Source organism: Eretmochelys imbricata, chromosome 22, assembly GCF_965152235.1.
Source record: "Eretmochelys imbricata isolate rEreImb1 chromosome 22, rEreImb1.hap1, whole genome shotgun sequence".
Classification (NCBI taxonomy): Eukaryota; Metazoa; Chordata; order Testudines; family Cheloniidae; genus Eretmochelys; species Eretmochelys imbricata.
In genome coordinates, this window is record NC_135593.1 from 5,054,434 (window position 1) to 5,074,852 (window position 20,419).

Consider the following 20,419-nt stretch of genomic DNA (forward strand, 5'->3'; position numbering starts at 1 on the left):
CTTCTTTAAAATACAGCCAGCTCTCCTGGACTCCTTTCCCCCTCATTTAGCATCCCAGGGGATCCTGCCCATCAGCTTCTGAGGGAGTCAAAGTCTGCTTTTCTGAAGTCCAGGGTCCATATTCTGCTGCGCGCCTTTCTTCCTTTTGTCAGGATCCTGAACTCAACCATTCATGGTGACTGCTGCCCAGGTTGCCACCCACTTCTACTTCCCCTACCATTTCTTCCCTGTTTGTGAGCAGCAGGTCAAGAGGTGCATGGGCCCTAGTTGGTTCCTCCAGCACTTGTACCAGGAAGTTGTCTCCAGCACTCTCCAAAATCTTCCTGGATTGTCTGTGCATTGCTGTATTGCTCTCCCAGCAGATGTCAGGGTGTTTGAAGTCCCCCGTGAGAACCAGGGCCTGTGATCTGGAAACTTGTGTTAGTTATCCGAAGAAAGCCTCGTCTACCTCCTCCTCCTGGTCTGATGGTCTATAGGAGACATCCACCACGACACCACCCTTGTTGCTCTCACCTCTAAACTTAGCACAAAGACTCTCTACAGGCTTTTCTTCAGTTTCATACTGGAGCTCTGAGCAGTCATACCGCTCACATGAACGGTTCCCTGCTTTGTGTGAGTCTCGGGGCAACCGGGTCATGGCCGGCCTAGTCCAGAGCAGTGTCTGTCTTTCTGTCCTGCTGCCTGCCTCCTTTAGCCACAACACTGCCTCTTTTCACCACACTCAAACTCAGGGGCCTGGTGGGCCTGCACCAAACAGCAGATCTGCGGATGTGCTCCTCCAAGACCAGCAGCCTTTAAGGTGGGAGTAGGGATGAATTCTCGGTCTGTAGCTGTCTCCCAATGGTCTCCTGGCCAAGAGCTCGCAGGCAGACATGCCCTCGGTCAGGGACGCTGAGCAACAGTCTCAGCCTGCAGAGTTAGCTGGTAAGGAAACATTTAAAAAAGGAATTCCGCGTTGGGGCTGAAATAGTTAAGGGCTTTTCTGAATTTGCAGAATTGCTTTGGCTTTGGGAGCAACAGTTAAAATGGGAGTTATGGACTGATAAGAGCAGATAGACCCATTCATGTGGTTGATTAAATAAAACAAAACCCCACAAGCCAGAGAACAAAAAAACACAGAAAGTTATAGAAAGATTCTGACTCCAGGGACCCAGACTGCTTCAGACATCAGATAAAGATCTGCTCGGTGTGGAGTAGATATCCAGGTGTAAATGCAAGTCAGGTGTATCCAGAGTTGTTGGTTCTATTCCTGTTTACTTATGTGCTAGTGGTGGTTACTTGGTAATGACACCGCTTGGTAATGTTTAAAAAGTAACCATTGTAACCGTGGTGTAAGGTGTCCGATTGCCAGCTCTTTCTATGGGACGGGAGGCAGTCCAGGAAGTCATGGCAAGGTTTTTAAAGATATATAGGCATCTAGTGGGATTTTCAGAAGCACCACAATGGGGAGCTAGGCGCTCAGTGCAATTTTTCAACCCCTGTTGTGGGAGTTAGGCTCCTAGACGCTTTTGAAAATCCCATTGTGTCTTTAGGCATCTGAATACCTTTAAAAATCTGGACCAGGCTGCCTTTCATTCTGCTAATGTGTCTTGTCCCTGGGCCCACCTATAGGTTTGGCAAGTAATTCGGTCTCTATGGCCCACCCAGGCCTTCAGCTCTCTGAGGAGACTGCCGTTGGAGAGGCCGGATGTGGTGACTTTGGGATGTGGACACCAGTGCACTAAGAGTGGCACTGAGACTGCCCCCAGCTCATTGCTCATAGGCCACTGGGCAGACATGAGGGGAGAGACAATTTCAGATGACTGCTGATCTGGGCCAGATTCTAACTGAAGAACAGCTCTGCAATCCCTGGAAGTTCCACCTTGAATTCTGTATCCTGTGGTGGGCACGCCTGAGCAAAGCCAGGCCAGCGTAGCCCTGAGTATGCACTCAAGCCAACCCTTACTAAAATTCACTGGGGTTTGGGTTTGAACTGTTTGTGCACCTGAAGCCGAGGGAAGCTCATTCCGAATTGCTCTGGCTTTCCCCAGGTCACTTCCCCAGTCGTCTGTGATCAGCTTGCGAAGGCGCTCAGTGCATTTGTACTTTTTATTGTGTAAATATGAAATAGGCTTTGAGTTACAGAAGTAGTAATAAATAAATCCGAGCTCAGGAGACCACAGCTTGGGTTTCTTTTCTCTGATTTAAAATCTGTTCAGCAACTTATAGTTTCACTAAATTTTCCAGCCAGTTGTAAACCCTCAGCCTTGGGGAGAACGTGAAGGCATTGCCAAATTTGAGCAAGGACTGTTGATTGGCACGCGGGCAGCAGAGGGCAAAGAGACCCCTCATTAAGCTAGAGAGGGAGCCTCAGGTGCTGCTCCTACAGCCAGTGTCTTAGGCTAAAAAATTTGGGAGCCACTGGTGTAGCATAAATATTTGCTGACTCTGTAGTGTTGTAGCCCAGTGTCAGAACTGATCACGAGTTCCCCTCCAATTCCATTCAAGTGTAACCTGCAGGTGCGGGCTCTGGAAGGGCCAGGTTCACAAAAGGGATGGGTAATTTTCATCCCCCTGCAACCTGTGCCTTCCCTCTGGGAGGAGAGGGAGTTCCAGGCATTTATTCCACATCCCTTCCCGCGTGGTTGAGGGTGGGCAGCTTTCGTGGGTCAGTGGGGTGTAAGATTTTTATAGGTGCCCTGCTGTTTGAAGCTGCTGCGGTGATGTGTAGAATGGGGACATGCTGCAGCTGTTCAGGTCATGCCTCCTTTTGTTGTGCCCTAATGTAGTGAAGATGGTGACTTCTCTCTGTTGCTGCAAACTCCCCTCCCAGGTCACCTTTTCACCTCCAGCGCTCCCTAGGTGGATTTCCACCAGCAAAAACCTGAGCTCAGTCTGGCCAAAAGAAAACATGAGGGATTCTAGACTGACCACCTGCTGTGTGTATCCACGTCCGAATACATGACTGTTTTCTGTGCAGTGCTGTTGTATTAATTTTATTCATCTGATTGGTGACAGTTGGAGAGCTGTTCCCTTGGAAGTGGTTGCATAAATCCAGGCTGCTGCTTTTTTTGCCATTGTGTGTAAAAATACTTTCACCTGTGTGTTCCCTTCTGGCCTTCACTGGAAATATGCACTCTCTGTTTTATCAACTGATTATCTTCAGCATCCGAGTTCTGTGAACCTTTCTTGATGCAAATGAGCAGCATGAGCTCTAGGGCATAGTGTTCCTGCTATATTTATGCAAATCGCCCACTACCTTGTAAGTAATTTCTGAAATCTGTTACCATGTTGTTGGTTAAAAATTAGAAACAATTAGTCAGTGACAGGATGGAACTTAGATTTAGTCTCTCCTGATTATAACATTGTAAACTTGTTTATTTCCAGAGATAAAAACCACAGTGGTGTATCCAGCCACCGAGAAACACCTTCAGAAATATCTGCGCCAAGATGCATATCTCATCTGCGAGACTGGGGAGGATTACAAGAACATTACGCTGCCCTTTATACAATCCCAGAGCTTCAGCATCCAGGTATGGTAGGTTCTTGCCTCTGTGGCCCAGTATTATCTGGGGCATCCAGCTGTTTTCCTAAGACAGTCTGTGAGGGTGAGCCTTTTGGACAATGGCATAGTCCCCTGTGTTCTAGTTTGTGTGGCACTGGCTGCTGAGTTTGAATAAATAAGACCAGATTCTAGTCTGGATGGGATTGGTGTGGATTTGGAGTAACTCTGAAGTTAAGGAGGGGGAAAAAGTTGATACACCCAAGACCTTGCAGTACTGGTTGGCTGCTTGTCAGTTTGTCAGACATCATTTGTTCAGCCTGGGTTTGGTTGCCCTTGGCTTCTAATCCATAGAATTTTCCCCTAGCTTGGTAGCTACCTTGAATTTGAAATTCCTGTACACAGTCTCTCTCTTAGTAACTTCTGATGTCTCTTTTTCTCTCACCATCTTGCTAGCTATGCACATGGGAGCACATGTTGATGATGATGATTAAAATTGCTAAGTGTGAGACAAACTTAATGATGTTACAGCAGATGTCCCGTCGCGCTCTTCAGATAAACAAACCAGAAATAAAAAGTTGTCTTTGAGCCAAATACCTACATGAAAACTTGAATTTGTGGGAGTCTTAGGAGGAGAAGCAGCACTCTGCTGCCTTTGTCAGCTTGCGCTGACACGCACAGGCGAGCTCTTGAAAATATCCGATCATGAGCTCCTCTACTCGCAGGCTCAGCTCCTGGCAGGCTCAGCTCAAGGGTAGATAAATTGTGATATCTCCTCCCTTCTGGCCACCTTCCCCATTTTCCCTCTTACCACTCCCTCCTCCTTCACCTCCCATCATTGGTACAAAAGTTTCCCATCTGTTCTCCTCTTCCATGTCTAGTTGGCAGCCGGTGTCAAGTGGAGTGCCCCAGGGGTCGGTCCTGGGGCCGGTTTTGTTCAATATCTTCATAAATGATCTGGAGGATGGTGTGGATTGCACTCTCAGCAAATTTGCGGATGATACTAAACTGGGAGGAGTGGTTGATACGCTGGAGGGCAGGGATAGGATACAGAGGGACCTAGACAAATTGGAGGATTGAGCCAAAAGAAATCTGATGAGGTTCAATAAGGATAAGTGCAGGGTCCTGCTCTTAGGACGGAAGAACCCAATGCACAACTACAGACTACGGACCGAATGGCTAGGCAGCAGTTCTGCGGAAAAGGACCTAGGGGTGACAGTGGACGAGAAGCTGGATATGAGTCAGCAGTGTGCCCTTGTTGCCAAGAAGGCCAGTGGCATTTTGGGATGTATAAGTAGGGGCATAGCCAGCAGATTGAGGGACGTGATCGTTCCCCTCTATTCGACATTGGTGAGGCCTCATCTGGAGTACTGTGTCCAGTTTTGGGCCCCGCACTACAAGAAGGATGCGGATAAATTGAAGAGAGTCCAGCGAAGGGCAACAAAAATGATTAGGGGTCTGGAACACATGACTTATGAGGAGAGGCTGAGGGAACTGGGATTGTTTAGTCTGCAGAAGAGAAGAATGAGAGGGGATTTGATAGCTGCTTTCAACTACCTGAGAGGTGGTTCCAGAGAGGATGGTTCTAGACTATTCTCAGTGGTAGAAGAGGACAGGACAAGGAGTAATGGTCTCAAGTTGCAGTGGGGGAGGTTTAGGTTGGATATTAGGAAAAACTTCTTCACTAGGAGGGTGGTGAAACACTGGAATGCATTACCTAGGGAGGTGGTAGAATCTTCTTCCTTAGAAGTTTTTAAGGTCAGGCTTGACAAAGCCCTGGCTGGGATGATTTAGTCGGGGATTGATCCTGCTTTGAGCAGGGGGTTGGACTAGATGACCTCCTGAGGTCCCTTCCAACCCTGATATTCTATGATTCTAACTTCTCCACCTGCCTCATTGATCCCATCCCATCTCCTGATCTCCCTCAACTCCACTCTCATCCCCTACTTTCACTTTAACCTCCCACTCCCCTCTGGTTCTTTCTCTTCATGGTGCAAATATGCACATTTTCTCCCATCTTTCAAAAAACTGAACCACATCTTAGCCCCTCTTGCCTCTCCAGCTATTTCATCTCCAAGCTCATTGAATATGCTGTCTGGAGTTCCCCTCCTCTGATTCCAGTCTAGGCCCTCTGCAATCCAACTCCTTCCCTCTTCACCCCTCTAGCCAAACTTGCTAATGCCCTCTTCCGGGCCAAAGCTCAGAACCAATACTCTATCCTCCTCCTCCTTGACTTGACAGCTGTTTGATACCATTGACATGCTTTTCTTCTTGATATCTTGTTCTCCTTTGGCTTTCTTACTCTGTCCTCTCCTAGTTCTCCTCCTACTTCTCTACTCCCCCCTTCAGTGTGTCCTTTGCAGGATCCTCCTCATCCCCCTCCAGCTTTCAGGGGAGGGGGGGTTTCACAGGGCTCTGTCCTTGGTCCCTTCTCTTCTCCCTCTGCACCTGATTTCTGGGTAATCTCATCTGCAAACTTAAATTCAACTATAGTCTCTGTCGATGACTCTGTGCTGGGTTTCTCTCCCTGTGTCTAAACTCAAACCTTGCCCTGTATCTCTGACATGTTCTCATGGATTTCCAGCCCTCAGCTTAAGCTCAGTTTAGCTAAATCCGAGCTCTGATCTATACTACAAACTGATGTCGGTATAACTGTGTTAATCAGGAATGTGAAAATCCACTCCCCTGAGCGCAGTTATTACTGACCTAACTCCCTGTGTAGACAGCACTATGTTGACAGGAGGCCTTCTCCTGTTGACATAGCTACTGCCTCTCGGGGAGGTGGAGTCCCTAGGACCAATGGGAGAAGCTCTCCTGTCAGTGTAAGTAGCATCTTCACTAACCGCTAGAACACTGTAAGTGTTGATAAGCCCTGAGTTCTTAATCTTTCCCTCTAAGCCCTCTCCCCTACCTCCTTTCACATTCACCATGGACACCACCATCATCCTCCCTGTCGCTCAAGACCGTAACCTCCGCATCATCTTCATCTTAACCTGGATGCGAGTCTCTAGAGAGAGCTATGTCTAAATCTTGCCCATTCTGCCTGCATAATACTGGTGTAAACTTCGCCCCTTTCTTTGCAACTCTCCACGGCTTCCTCTTTCGCTAGCATACCAAACACAAATGACTTGTTTTCTCTCTAAGGCCCTTTCCTTAAAACTCTCCTTTCCTGTGATGCCTGCAAAAAACTTGACAATGGTTAGGCTGAAACCACGTCCCATCATATAGACTGATATTGCCTCACTGTTTCTTTGTACTCCTCTCTCTGTGTCTGTATCCGGCTGTTGTCCCTTGTCCCTGACCTAGAGAGCTGACAGCCTATCTTCTTGTACTGTGTTTGTACAGCGCCTAGCACGGTCAGGTTGTGATCTGTGCTCCCTGTGCAATACGGATAATAATTGAGTTCTTGAAGTTTACTGTGTCAGACTCGTTTAGATGAGGCCCTAAACACCTGTGCTGTGGCTGGACACTGAAATCCCCCTGATCCTTTTCATGAGACAGGGTTTGCTGTGATGGCCTGTCCAAAACCTCTCATCATCCCTCCAGTGAGGTAGTTTGCTGCCCGGTGGGTTGTTGCCACACTCTGTTCGAGAGGTGGCTGCCTTTTACGGTTTTTTGGGATCTTTCGGAAAGAAATGTGAGGCATTGTAATCCTTCTCCTTGATTTGCTTCATCGCAACACATTGTTGGTCCTTTATGTTACTATTTCGAAACAAGCTCTGAACCTCTGAGTTTCTAACTTACTATTAGAATATTTTGTGTGGAAAAATTCAGTCCTGTGCTAGGATGTTTATCACCAGGGCAGAGAAATACAGTCTTGAGTATCCACAAACCCACCACTTTGGATGATTTCTGTCTCTTCTTCAGATTTTTTTTTGGGGGTCACTTGGGAGCAAGGGGTTTGTTCTCCTTTCTTACCCGCCTTCTGACTGAACAGCCCCATTTGCAATCACACTTCTGACCTTCGCAGAGGCAAGGAAAACAATTCTACTAGTCTGCTGGGACCAACTTACGCTGATTGCACAGAAGTAGGAGTAATTATTCCGGAAATGCAACATTGACTCTAATTAGGTAATATTTGCGTAGGGCTTTGAAAAAGTGCATTAAAAGTGAGGATTGTAATTAACTCCTGTCTAATCTGAACAGCAGCTGATATCAAATCAAAACCAGCCCCCAATCCAAACTGTTCCTCACCCTCTTTGCTGCAGCCTCCATGTATTTTCCTTTGTGAAGTTGCCTGGGCTGATTCCCAATGAGGGAGTTGCATGCCTTGCTGTAGGACTACAGGTGAGGATCCACTGAGGCAATACATTAGAAATAACCTCTCTCTAAAACAGTGCTTCCCAAACTGGGGTTTGCGAAATGTTACTGGGGGTTCTCGGGGAGAAAATTCCCTAATGGCAGACAGAGTTGTCCATAGGGACCCTGAGCAGCACAGGGCCAGCGGCCCGGAGCCCCTGGACTTCCAAGAGCGAAGCAGATCAAAGCAAGCATACCTATCACACTGAGGGGATTTAAACTTCAAGACTCCTTATAAGAAATGGAAAAGAAGGTGGATTTTTTTTTGCTGTTTTTAAAATTAAATAGGCCGCTTGTTTTGTTTTTAAAATTATTATGAAGAACAAGTTTAAGCTTTGTTCTAACGTGCGTTGTTTGCCTGGACTGCTCAAGACCTGAATGATTGTGTAGAAGGAACTCTTTGAGTTGGCTTCTTAAATACCTTCCTGCTGTTTCACCTCTTACTCCTTGATGAAACACAGGAGTCTTGTCTAACAAAAGGCTTATTCAAAGTGATACAAGCTACGAAAGTGAGATCTTGGAAGAGTGTTGCTGTTTTCATAATGTAATAAAAATCCGCTAATGATAAATATTAATTAATAGTGTGTAATAAGCATGACAAAAAAAACAAATTTTCTATTTCCAAGATCACTGCTTTTATAATTTATGCTCAGGTAAAGGAGAAAATCCCTGGAAATATTCATTTTTAGGAGGGGGTTCACGAGACTTGACATTTTAGTGAAAGGGGTTCACAGGTTGTTAAAGTTTGGGAAACACTGCTCTAAAGTGCTGATCTCTCATTGGGATGCTGGGGCTCGATCAGTGTTGTACCTGGTACCCAGGGCAGCCAGGGGTGTTGTCCATGTTTCTCTACTACCCTCCGCAGCACTGAAGCAGTTAAGAACAGGGTAGCTGTTGTGATGTTTGTTTTCTAATCATTTACAGCTGAACATGGCTGGGCTTCTTTGCATGTAGTGAGAGAGGCCACTTTGTAGGCTGCAATGTGCTCTCAATTACTCTCCTGTCTCATATCCTTTTGTCTGGTACAATTTTCAGCTCTCATGCCAGCATCATCAAACTGCAGCACCAATCATCTACAATAGGCATTTATTAGCGGGGAGAAAACAAGAGGATGTTTGTGTAGATTACTGTACCTTTCTAAAGCAAAGGTTTCAGAGTAGCAGCCGTGTTAGTCTGTATCCGCAAAAAGAACAGGAGTACTTGTGGCACCTTAGAGACTAACAAATTTATTTGAGCATAAGCTTTCATGAGCTACAGCTCACTCTGTGGCTCACGAAAGCTTATGCTCAGATAAATTTGTTAGTCTCTAAGGTGCCACAAGTGCTGCTTTTCTTTTTTCTAAAGCAAACATTTTTCTCCATGTCTTTACTCTGACAGCTGTAAGCATCCTGGACTTGGCTGCTGTTGGCACTACACTAGAATTAACCCTCTCTGTTGTGACCATTTGAACTGTATATATTCCAGTCTGCACTCGTGAGTTGTACTGTCCTCCTGGGAAAGCAGAGTAACCAAGGCACATCTGATGGTCTATCTCAAGTAAACTGGGAGAGGTCCCCCAGCGTAGTTTTATTATACTGTATACCCTAGCCATCCACTTTTGATACTGCAGTCTCTCGTCCTCTTCTTCCTCTTGTTGAAACCAGTAGAGCAGACAAAATAAGAAGGGTGTAAAAAAAATTACTTTCCATCCTTTGGAAAACAGTCTGTTTTCCACCTTAGTCTCCATCCTTCCAGACAGAAGAATCTTGAATTCAAGGCGTGGACAATTTTAGAGCAATGTCCCCATTGTCGCTGCACTAATTGTCTCTGGACAGGCATCTTCTAGTGTCTAATGCAGGTAGACTAACAATGATCAGCTGATCCTCGTTTAATCACACAGGACCACCTTGTTTTCCAATGTAGACTAGTAGGAGTTTGATAGGACAGAATTGTGGCTTCAGAATGACTAAAATGGATCTTCAGCTGCCAGCCCAACTCTACTACGTACCTTACCTGCCATTTTAAAGAGGCAGTTAATGCTGAGGGCATCACCTAGGAACCCAAGAAAATGTTTGCAGCAATTCACTTAAAAGAAACCAAGCCCCAGATATAATTTCTAAAATGATGTTTTTAAATTCTGCGAGCTGCAGTCTAGGACAGATACACATCAGTGATGGGGAGTTGACTGTGTTGCTTTTGACAATTCCTTATAAACCTACTGGAATTTAAAGCAAGAGAATCCAAACATGGCTGAATGGCTTGTTCCTCTTCTAAGTATCACTGAGCTTTATAGGCATGAATTCAGGAAGAAAAAGGGATTTGACCCATTTTATAGATGGGAAAACTGAGCCACAGGGGATGACTTACCCAGCAAGTCTTTGCAGAACTAGGATAGAATCCAGGAGTTTGAACTCCCCCTTGCTTGTTCAGCCTATTTAACAGACACCATCTGTTGCAAAAAAGGAAATGGAGCAATGTCCAGAACAAATGCACAGTAGCCACCTACAGTTGTATGAGGGCTAGCAAGGTGATGCAAAGTCTGAGAACCTTTTCAATACAATACTGCAAACTGTGTCTTCATCTGCAGATTGTAAAGCACTTTCCAAAGGCACGTAAGTCTCTCTCATCCTTGTTTTACAGATGGGGGAAATTGTTGCACAGAGGGAGGAAGTGACTTTCCCCAGGTCACACAGGAAGGCATTGGCAGAACAGAAATAGAACCCAGATCTCCTGGGTTGAAGCCAGGTACTATAACCACTGAACAACACTGCTGCAAGAGGCATCCCTAGATGCTGCGTTTCTGACATTAGTACAGAGGCTAGAACCCCAGTGCAGTTGGGCAGACGGCTTCCTCCTTTCTGAGTGTGAGCTGAGGAATGCCAGTCTCAATCCCCACACAGCACAAAGATAATCTACCAGGTCTGCCTTTCACAAACATCTGTCCCCACATCCACAATCTTCCTACTCTGCCTTCAGTTCCTGTCCTCTTCCTTTTCCTCAGCAGAAGGCTAGGCGCCTCCAAACACTGCTGTCCTTCGACAGTAGTGTCCCAGTAGGAGGCATTCCTCTGCACTGTCTAGGGCCCTGTATCCCTTCTGAGAAGCAGAGTCTTGTCAGACAAAAAGCCAAATAAGATAAGTGGAGCTGTAAAGGATGGTGTAGTTGCTGAGAGGAGAAATGTGAATGGCCAGAGCAAGTCATTAAAGTTCTTAAATCAGCAAGCAGAGGCTCCAACTTTGAAGATAAGCACAACCCCCTGGTTCTGCACTTAAGTTGAGCTGGAAATCCTGGTGGGTTACCTCAGCTCTCAAACTAGTGCTGGTTCTCCCAAGCCTCCCCAGTAGCTACTCCATACTCCCAGAGTTCCTCCAAGGGTATGGACCTTCCGGCTTGTAGTTTCCCCCTTTTGGGGATCTACGCAACATGTGAGTAAGTAACACGCACTCTGCAAAGGAATTTCTAAACACACACACACTCTCTCTCTAAGATGGCACAAGAGAGATACAGATCTATGGGAAAAATAACACATACATGCAAATCCCTGCCTCAGTTTCCTCCCCAATCCAAGAGCCTGTTAACATTTGATCAGTGGCTTTTTGGTGAATGTCTTTTCAGGGGGTGCAGGATTCCTCCTCTTCTCCTACTTAACCTTATCTGCTTCTGGCTCTGGCCTTGCTCCAGCAAGTCCTTTTTATAAAGTTCCAGTCTCCTTTGTCAGATGACCATCCTGCGCTGCTTTAGGCCCTCCTCAGTTGATCCATTGCTTGGTTACAAGCCTATCAGGTGAAACAGGTTCTCCTGGGCAGTGACCAGCTCATTGTTTTGGAATCTTTTGTCTCAATGAAAGATCATCCATGTTAATAGCTTTCCTTTTTTAGCTCTCTGCTAGGTATAGGAATTTCTCCTGACTCCACCTTGGAGGTTCCAGCACAAGATGTAAGGTAAAAGGCAAATGTGTAGGCATGGTGTGGTCTTACAATCAAAATGGCATTCACAAAACAAAATGGAGTTTGCAGATTGATTTAGGCCATGTCTGCACTTGAGCAGTGTAGCTATATCAATATACTACCCTGGAAGAGCGCTCCTATGTGGACGCAATTTATACCAGGCGCTTGGGTCTGTTTAGCTTATCCCAGTCCGCATGAATGAAATAAGCTATACTGTGAAAAGCACAGGAAGTAGTATTGGCTTTTGCCAGCACAGCTGTGTTCGACAGGGATCCCCCCTCCTCACACTCTATGTAGCTGGACTGTCCGATGTTTGTCACGTGCCATAGATTCACGCAGGCTTATTAACTGACCCAGAGGCTTTTCTTCTTCTGACAGTCTCGTAGAAAGCATGTGCACAGTATAAGGGTATGAAAGATGCCCTATAGAGCCCCAAATTGCATCTGTTGCCTTAAGCTCTGCAGTTCTGAAGTGGGGAGTGGCCGGCTTACTTGAAAGGTGACATTAGAATGGCACTAACAGTGGGGTCTAGTCTCCAAGGTTGCAGGCCAGTTTCTCTTGCTGTCATACGGGTTAATCGGCATTGGGAGACCAATGTAATGGATCTGTCTGAGCATGTATCCCTTGCTCCTCACTGTGGTATTGGAATGCCTTAGGCACTTGTGTTATTAAACCGCTGAAGGGTTTCATTTTGAAATGATCCCATTCTTTGACGGACTAACGCAATGCAGCAGTAGGATGGGATTGGCTTACCAGGACCCCAATCTAAAGGCAGTGTTTGGTGGTCATTTAAAACTGGTGACTGGGGATGTGAAGACTCCTGGCATCTGTACTCAGCTCTGCTGTTGACTCCCTGTGGTTAAAAGAGGTGCCAAGGTCTAGACTTGGGCATGCCATTGTGTTAACTTCTTTGGAATGGGCCCAGAGAGTCAATGGTGTTAACACAACCCCCACGATACAACATAACAGTTAAAGTTGGTTCAGGGTTTCAAGTACAGCGACCTTGACCTGCGCAGTCCCATGGCAAAATCACCATTAAAAATCTTTTAAACTTTTTATTAAAGATACAGAAAAAGAAGGAGGGGGAGGGATAGCTCAGTGGTTTGAGCATTGGCCTGCTAAACCCAGGGTTGTGAGTTCAATCCTTGAGGGGGCCATTTAGGGATGTGGGGCAAAAATTGGGGATTTGTCCTGCTTTGAGCAGGGGGTTGGACTAGATGACCTCCTGAGGTCCCTTCCAATCCTGATATTCTATGATAAGGAAAAACTGTTACTGAAATGTAAAGTTATTAAATAAGGCTTTCCTTTTAACCAATAGCTCTTACTCCTTTCCCTTCAGCTGTAAGGAATTTTTATAAGGGAAACCCCCCCGTCTTGACAGTCAGTTAAATGGTATCAAAGATGGTGAAAACTGTCCTTTTCAGGAGGGAAAAAGAGACGTTCGCTGAGCTGGCCCGGTGCTGTTTTTGCTGTTGTTGTTAAAGTCTAATCCTGCTTCCTTTAAGATGAAACGAGACGAACACACACACAAAGGGAAAGAAATGCATAGCAAAGGTAGAAAATGCAGCTTCTGTCTGTGAAGCTCTCAATTACAGCCTCACTGCTGGAGGAACACAGGTACAGCATATGGGTCTTCTCAACCACTCCAAGATCTGGGAAACTTGTACCAGCCTCAGACTATGTAGGCATTACTTGTAGTTGCCTTTCCAGTAACAGGCGCAGAGCATTGCAAAATATGCAGCTTTGGCTGGTTAAGCCAGACGCTTGTTAAACAGGAGGCAAAAAAGAGAGCGATTGGAAAGAGAAGAAATAAAGCAGAGAAGGAAAATGACACATGAAAGAGCAGGTGACAAGCAGGATCCAGAGTCTCTCATGCCAGGTGGTGTTTGGGATTTAGCTGGAGCCGTTGGAGGTGGCAGTGATCCCTGGGTCGCTGTCTCTGGCCCAGTTGGGTCAAGAAACTTTTCAGGATCAGGATGATGAAGGTCCAGTAGTGTCACGGGGCCCCAGGAGTTGCTGGGGGTGGCAGCCATGATGCCAAACCTCGCTTCGTTTGGTTCACCTGTTTGCAAGCAGCCTCTAGGATTTTTTAAGGCCCTGAAAAAGGAATGGTGGGAAGAATAGCCCATCCCCTCATTATTTTGTCCAATTTCCATACACAACAAATTTTGGTCCATTGGTTTCTGGTCCCCCACTCCTTCTGTGTACCAGATGTGATCTTAATGCAGTCCTTGAGTTATAACAGCAAACCTTTTTGTTTGGACTAATGGAGTTTCCCTTTTGTACTTTTCTCCAGCAACAATAGTTATCGTGACTAGAACGGTGATTTTATAAACTTGTAGCCATTTATCCACAGCTGGGCTCACAATTGGGGTAGGCCTGTCAGGCCCCAATTATTACAACAGTGCTATTCCCAGCTCTCACTTGCTCTCAGTCTTGGGAGGTCCAGTTTCGTCCTCTATAAAATGTGGATAATGCCTCACTGGTAGAAGTTGAGATGCTGGTGACGAGATCTATGGTCCTTGTATAAAACACAATAGAAGGGCATGATGATATCTCCTTTGCTAGGGTCTCAGATTATTTTTTATTTCCCTATTCTCAGTAAGGTGGCTGCTCAGCTGTAGTTGTGAGGAGTTACTGTTTTTGAATGCAGTTCACATTTTGTAAACCATGGAGTTAGCCCCATGGCGTGTTGGCTGGGAACTGGAAGGAAGGATGGGGCTCAGCAGATACCACCATGTGTCCATGATCAATTTCCTGGGACTGCAGGGAACCTCAGGCCTTGGTGGATCATAGGACTTGAAGGGACCTCAAAAGGTCTTCTAGTCCAGTCCTCTACACTCAAGGCAGGACTATGTAAAAGTAGACCATCCCTGACACGTGTTTGTCTAACCAGTTCTTAAAAAATTCCAATGATGGAGATTCCACAACCTCCCTTAGATAATTTGTTCCAGTGCTTAGCTACGATGACAGGAAGTTTTTTCTAATGTCCAACCTAAACCTCCATGGCTGCAATTTGAGCCCATTGTTTCTTGTCCTGTCTTCAGAGGTTAATGAGAACAATTTTTTCCCCTCCTCCTTGTAACAACCTTTTATGTACTTGAAAACTGTTACCATGTGTCGTCCCGTCCCCCCCCCCCCGTCTTCTCTGCTCTAGACTAAACAAACTCAATGTTTTCAATATTTTCTCATAGGTCATGTTTTCTAGACCTTTAATCATTTTTGTTGCTATCCTCTGGACTTTTTCCAATTTGTCCGCATCATTCCTGAAATCTGGCACCCAGAACTGGGCACAGTACTCCAGTTGAGGCCTTACCAGTGCAGAGAAGAATGGAAGAATTACTTCTCATGTTTTGCTTACAGCAGTCCTGCTAATACAGCCCAGAATGATGTTTGCTTTTCTTGCAAGCATTACACTGTTGACTCATATTTAGCTTGTGATCCATTATAACCGCCAGATCCCTTTCCGCAGTACTCCTTCCTAGGCAATTATTTCCCATTTTGTATGTGTGCAATTGATTGTTCCTTCCTAAGTGGAGTACTTTGCAATTCATAGAATCATAAAAGATTAGGGTTGGAAGAGACCTCAGGAGGTCATCTAATCCAACCCCCTGCTCAAAGCAGGACCAACCCCAACTAAATCATCCCAACCAGGGCTTTCTCAAGCCTGGCCTTAAAAACCTCTTTGTCCTTGCTGATTTCATCCTATTTACTTCTGAACATTTCTCCAGTGTATCCAGGTCATTTTGAATTTTAATCCTATCCTCCAAAGCACTTGCAACCCCTCCCAGCTTGGTATAATCTGCAAACTTTATACGTGGACTCTCTATGCCATCCAAATCATTGATGAAGATATTGACCAGTCCCAGGACCGATCCCTGCAGGACCCCATTCAATATGCCCTCCTGGACTGTGAACCCCTGATAACTACTCTTTGGGAATGGTTTTCCAACGATAGAATCATAGAATACCGGGGTTGGAAGGGACCTCAGGAGGTCATCTAGTCCAACCCCCTGCTCAAAGCAGGACCAATCCCCAATTTTTGCCCCAGATCCCAAATGGCCCCCTCAAGGATTGAACTCACAACCCTGGGTTTAGCAGGCCAATGCTCAAACCACTGAGCTATCCCTCCCCCCACTGAGCTATCCCTCCCCCAGTTATACACCCACCTTCTAGTAGCTCCATCTAGGCTATATTTCCCTAGTTTGTTTATGAGGTCATGCGAGACTGTATCAAAAGCCATTGTAGTGTGGTGAGACTCACTGGTGCAGCGCCTCCTGCTGGTCATCTGGGAATTAGCTCTTTCCAGCTTTCGGAGCACCCTCTGCAGGCCGGTGTCTTGCCCGCTGCTGGCCCTGTGTCCCTCCCGGACCCCAGTGCCCCTTTCCGTTGGGGTTCTGCCCCAGCAGTACCCCCACTCTGGGTCTCCCCTCCCAGGGGAACCCCCAACCCTCTAAACCCACCTTGCCTCAGTGGCTACTGCCAGTTGTCATTCAGCCCCCCTTTCCCTGGGGCAGACTGCAGTCTGTAAAAGAGTCCACTGGCAAGAGGATAGGACCTGCTGCCTCTGCCTATTCCCAGGCTGCCCCTCTGCAGCCCCAGTACCTTTCTGGGCCTTTACCAGTCTGGAGCTCCCCTGCTCCCTTTGCCCTTCCCCAGCACTGCTCTGCTTAAGGTCCCTCACTCTCAGGCAGCTAGCCCTTCCTACTCCAGGGCTAGAGTGAGACTCTTCAGCTTCTGGCCCACAGCCCTCTTATAAGGGCCAGCTGTGGACTGATTGGGGTGTGGCCCCAGCAGTGTCTGCTTCCCCCAATCAACCTAGCTGTTCCCAGCCACGGCTCTCCAAGGCTGCTTTTAACCCCTTCAGGGCTGGAGTGGGGTGGCCGTCCCGCTGCACCATACTAAAGTCAAGATCCCTGCTTCGCTCGCTCTGCCTCTGAGCTGAGTCTTGCTGTGATGAGATCCCAGCTCCCTTTTTAAAGAACCGTTCTTATTACAGATTATTTACTGAAGGTGTCAGGTACAAGCAAAACCACCACGGAGTCATTTAGCAAAACACAGCCCGCGCACACGTACCATATTGCAAACCTCCTGAAAGAGAAATTAATGGGAATGACCGTGGCATAAAACGTTGACCATGGATATTAGCACTAACAGAACCTGTCTGCCCTGTGAAACTGACCGTGTTAAAGCATGGTGGCTTAACGTGGGGGAAGACCAGCTGTGTTATAACCATTTGGTACAGCCTGGGCGGATGGATCACAATTTGTTCAAAGCCAGGGCGAATGCACTTTTTTTTTTTTAACCTGGTTATAAAATAGGTTGGTCTAGCCACACAGGCAGGAGCAAACCATATTCTAACACACAGCATGTTCTGTGGCAACTGGCAGTCTTTTGAATTATTATTGTGGTAGCCCCCAATCAGAATCAGAGCCCCATTGTGTTACTTGCTGTAAAACTCATAGTAAGAGAAGAGAGCCTGTTCCAAAGACCTTGGAGTACGTCTACACAGCAAAGGCTCATGGGGCTCGGCCTGAGGGGCTGTTTCATTGCTGCAGGTTCCTAGAGCCTGGGCTCCTGCCCGAGCCCAGAAGTCTACATTGCAGTGAAACAGCCCCAAAGGCCAACCCCCGCAAGCCCAAGTTGGCTAGAATGGGCCAGCCACGGGTGTCTAGTTGCTGTGTAGACATACCCTTAGTCTCATTGAATACCCTAGATAAACTCTTCCCAGCCACGTTAAACAGCTGTGCTTCAGCAATAGCTGTTTCACAGCATCAGTGATCCTGTCAGGGATAGTTCTTTCCAAGCTCTCTCACGCAGGAATGTAGATTTGCTATACTGGATTAAACCATCTAAGTCTAGTATCACATCTCCAGCAGTGGTCAATACTTAATAGAATCATAGAAAAGTAGGGCTAGAAGTGACTTCAGCAGGTCATCTAATCCATTCCCTTGTGCTGAGGCAGGACCAAATAAACCTAGACCATCCATGGCAGGTTTTTGTCTAATCTGTCCTTAAAAACCTCTAGTGGGGTGATTCCATGACCTCCCTAGGTAACCTGTTCTAACTATCCTTACAGTTAGAATGTTTGTTTTTCCTTACATCTAACCTAAATCTCCCTCAATGGTTCAGAGGAAAGCAAAAACCTCCCATAACTCATCCAGTCAATTGTGCAATTCTGTACGTATGTGAAAAATTCCCTCCTGACCTCTCTAGTGATCAGCTGATGGCCTGGATCATATTTGATTATTTCATGGATCATTAACTACAAATGTTATTGGCCATAAAATTATTTGGTCCTTTTTAAAATCCAAGTGCAGCTTCCATTTGCAGTGAGTCAGAATTAATCTAAGATCTTGAGGTGAAGGATGCAGCGCTTGTTTGTTTTGCTGTCTTTATAAACTGCGTATTTCTTTCTTCCAGTGGGTGTATAATATCCTGGAGAAGAAGGCTGAGGCTGATCGAATAATCCACGAAAACCCTGATTCTTCCAATGGTTTCATTCTCATTCCAGATTTTAAGTGGAATCAGAAACAGGTTAGCTTCTCACTTGATCCTCTAGCTCTTTAAAGGGACAATGCCTGTTTCGAAGTAACACACAAGAAGCCTCCTTAGCTGTATTTTTAACAACACTTGAAATTATTAAAACTGCTGGTTGAAAAATTAAATATACTGTTATCGTTAATGGTGTTGTTAGTTAATTATGTATCATTTATGTAACACTACATTTCACTCTGCTTGACAATGAGAACAGACTGGCCAGTTTCACTTTTGTTTAGTGACTTACTAGTAAACTTCACTTTCTGGTTCTTGTGCACCTATCCAAACATTGCCAGGGCATGTTTAAAGCCAAAGTTATTTGTTTTTCCTGACAAATTTCTATTGACTTTTAGATTTTGTGAAACCTCATTTTTGTAAACCTAAATATTAGACATAAATCAACCTGACAGTGTCCCTTTTAATTGATGCAATTAACTTTCCTTCTTTCTAGAGTGTTTAACTATTTGCATTTGCATCAAGGTTACTGTCATAGCTTGTATCACACAGTCATCTCATAAGCAACTACTTAACTACTGGAATGAATACTCTTTCTTCTGCACATCTTGACATTCACAGACCTTAGTCCAGCCTATAATCTTAAACATAGTGGTTCTTAACTCACATTTTTTGCTCTTATACCAAATATGCTTAATGTGGTACTTTTGTGGTCTAAAAACTGCAAGACCTGGGACCAGATAAATGGAGTTTAAGCCCTAAAGCTCAAAATAACAAGACTCCAAGGTTGCAGTCCTGACTCCATATAAATCATTGGCAAAACTCCCATTCATTTCAGTGGAGCCAGGATTTTGCCTTGGGTTTCTGATCCTCAGAATATTTAACTAGGCTAAATTGGGGAAGGCTTTCTGTTGTTCCACTTTATTAAATATATGCACCAGGACTGAAAGTAACTCATGAGCACTCTGAGTTAATGCTGCAAAATAACTTTATACTCTTATATTCAAGTGTGATCCAGCAAATAGTGCACCAGACTGGGAGTCAGGAGATCCTATTTCTGACTTCTTCACTGAGTTGCTGTGCAACATTGGGCAAAACACTTAATCTTTTTGTCTTGGTCTTCACCATCTGTAAAATGAGAATAGTGATACTTATCCAACTTTGACAAGTGCTTTGAGATCTCAGGATGAAAAGTGCTATTTATAATTAACCATCCCCCCCTCCCCTGGTGAAAATATTTTCATCTAGGAATTCCAAAAAGCATGAATTCTAGTTCTCTAGAACGGAAACATGTGACTCCAGCCAGGATTAGAAGTGCTGATATGAGTTCTTCTACAGCAGTGGTTTTCAACCAGGGGTCCAGGACCTCCTAGGGGGCCTTGAGCAGGTTTCAGAGGGGCCTCCAATCAAGGCCAGCATTAGAGTTGCTGGGGCCCAGGGCAGAAAGCCGAAGCCCCACCGCATGGGGCTGAAGCCCAGGTCCCTGAGCCCCGCCACCCGGGGCTGAAGCCTGAGCAATGTAGCTTTGTTGGGGGGGCCCTGTCGCATGGGGCCCCAGGCAGTTGATTTTCTTGCTACTCCCTAATGCCGACTCTGGCTTTTATATGCAGAAAGCCAGTTACTGTGGGACAGGTGGGCCGCGGGCTTTTATAGCATGGGGGGGGGGGGGGGGGCCTCAGAAAGAAGAAGGTTGAGAACCTCTGCTCTAGAGAAATTAGTTTGTCAGCATCGTTGGAACCAGTTCAGATATTTAGGCCAGGTGATACCTAGGTTGTATTGTTTTCCTTGTTTCCTGCTCCTTCGTTTAAAAAACCAAGCAGAAGGCCAAGCAGTGTGAGCCCTTCCATTTCATTGCCAAATACTGGCAGGCGTAAAATACCGCTCGTTCCCACAGGTCTCCACTGTCTTTAAAACTATGGGATACTCTGTTTGGTTTCTTTAATGCAAATTCTGTCTTCTGGCCTCTGCTCTTTTCGGACGCTAGAAAGGGGCATGAGAGCTGTTAGAAAGCTTGAGGCTAGTACAGGACGTCGGACCCTTTCTGCTCAGTGATCTGCACGTATGGAAATTGTCGGTAACAGATCAGCTGCTGAGATTTAAAAACCCATAGAATATGTGTAAAGGCTGCCTTAGTTAATGATTCACTGAGGCAACAAACAGATCAAGGAAGCTGTTTAGACTCCATCTCCAATATCTAGATCCCCCCAGGATTCACAGC

General features: G+C 45.8%; 1 protein-coding gene across 1 annotated transcript in view; it reads left to right on the top strand.

The window, feature by feature from the left end:
• DCPS (decapping enzyme, scavenger) overlaps positions 1-20,419 on the top strand; it is a 63,892-nt gene that overhangs the window by 32,790 nt on the left and 10,683 nt on the right. The window contains exons 3-4 of the mRNA XM_077839723.1: positions 3,367-3,512; positions 18,130-18,243. Coding sequence (XP_077695849.1) covers positions 3,367-3,512; positions 18,130-18,243 — 260 coding nt within the window. The remainder of the gene's footprint in view (positions 1-3,366; positions 3,513-18,129; positions 18,244-20,419) is intronic.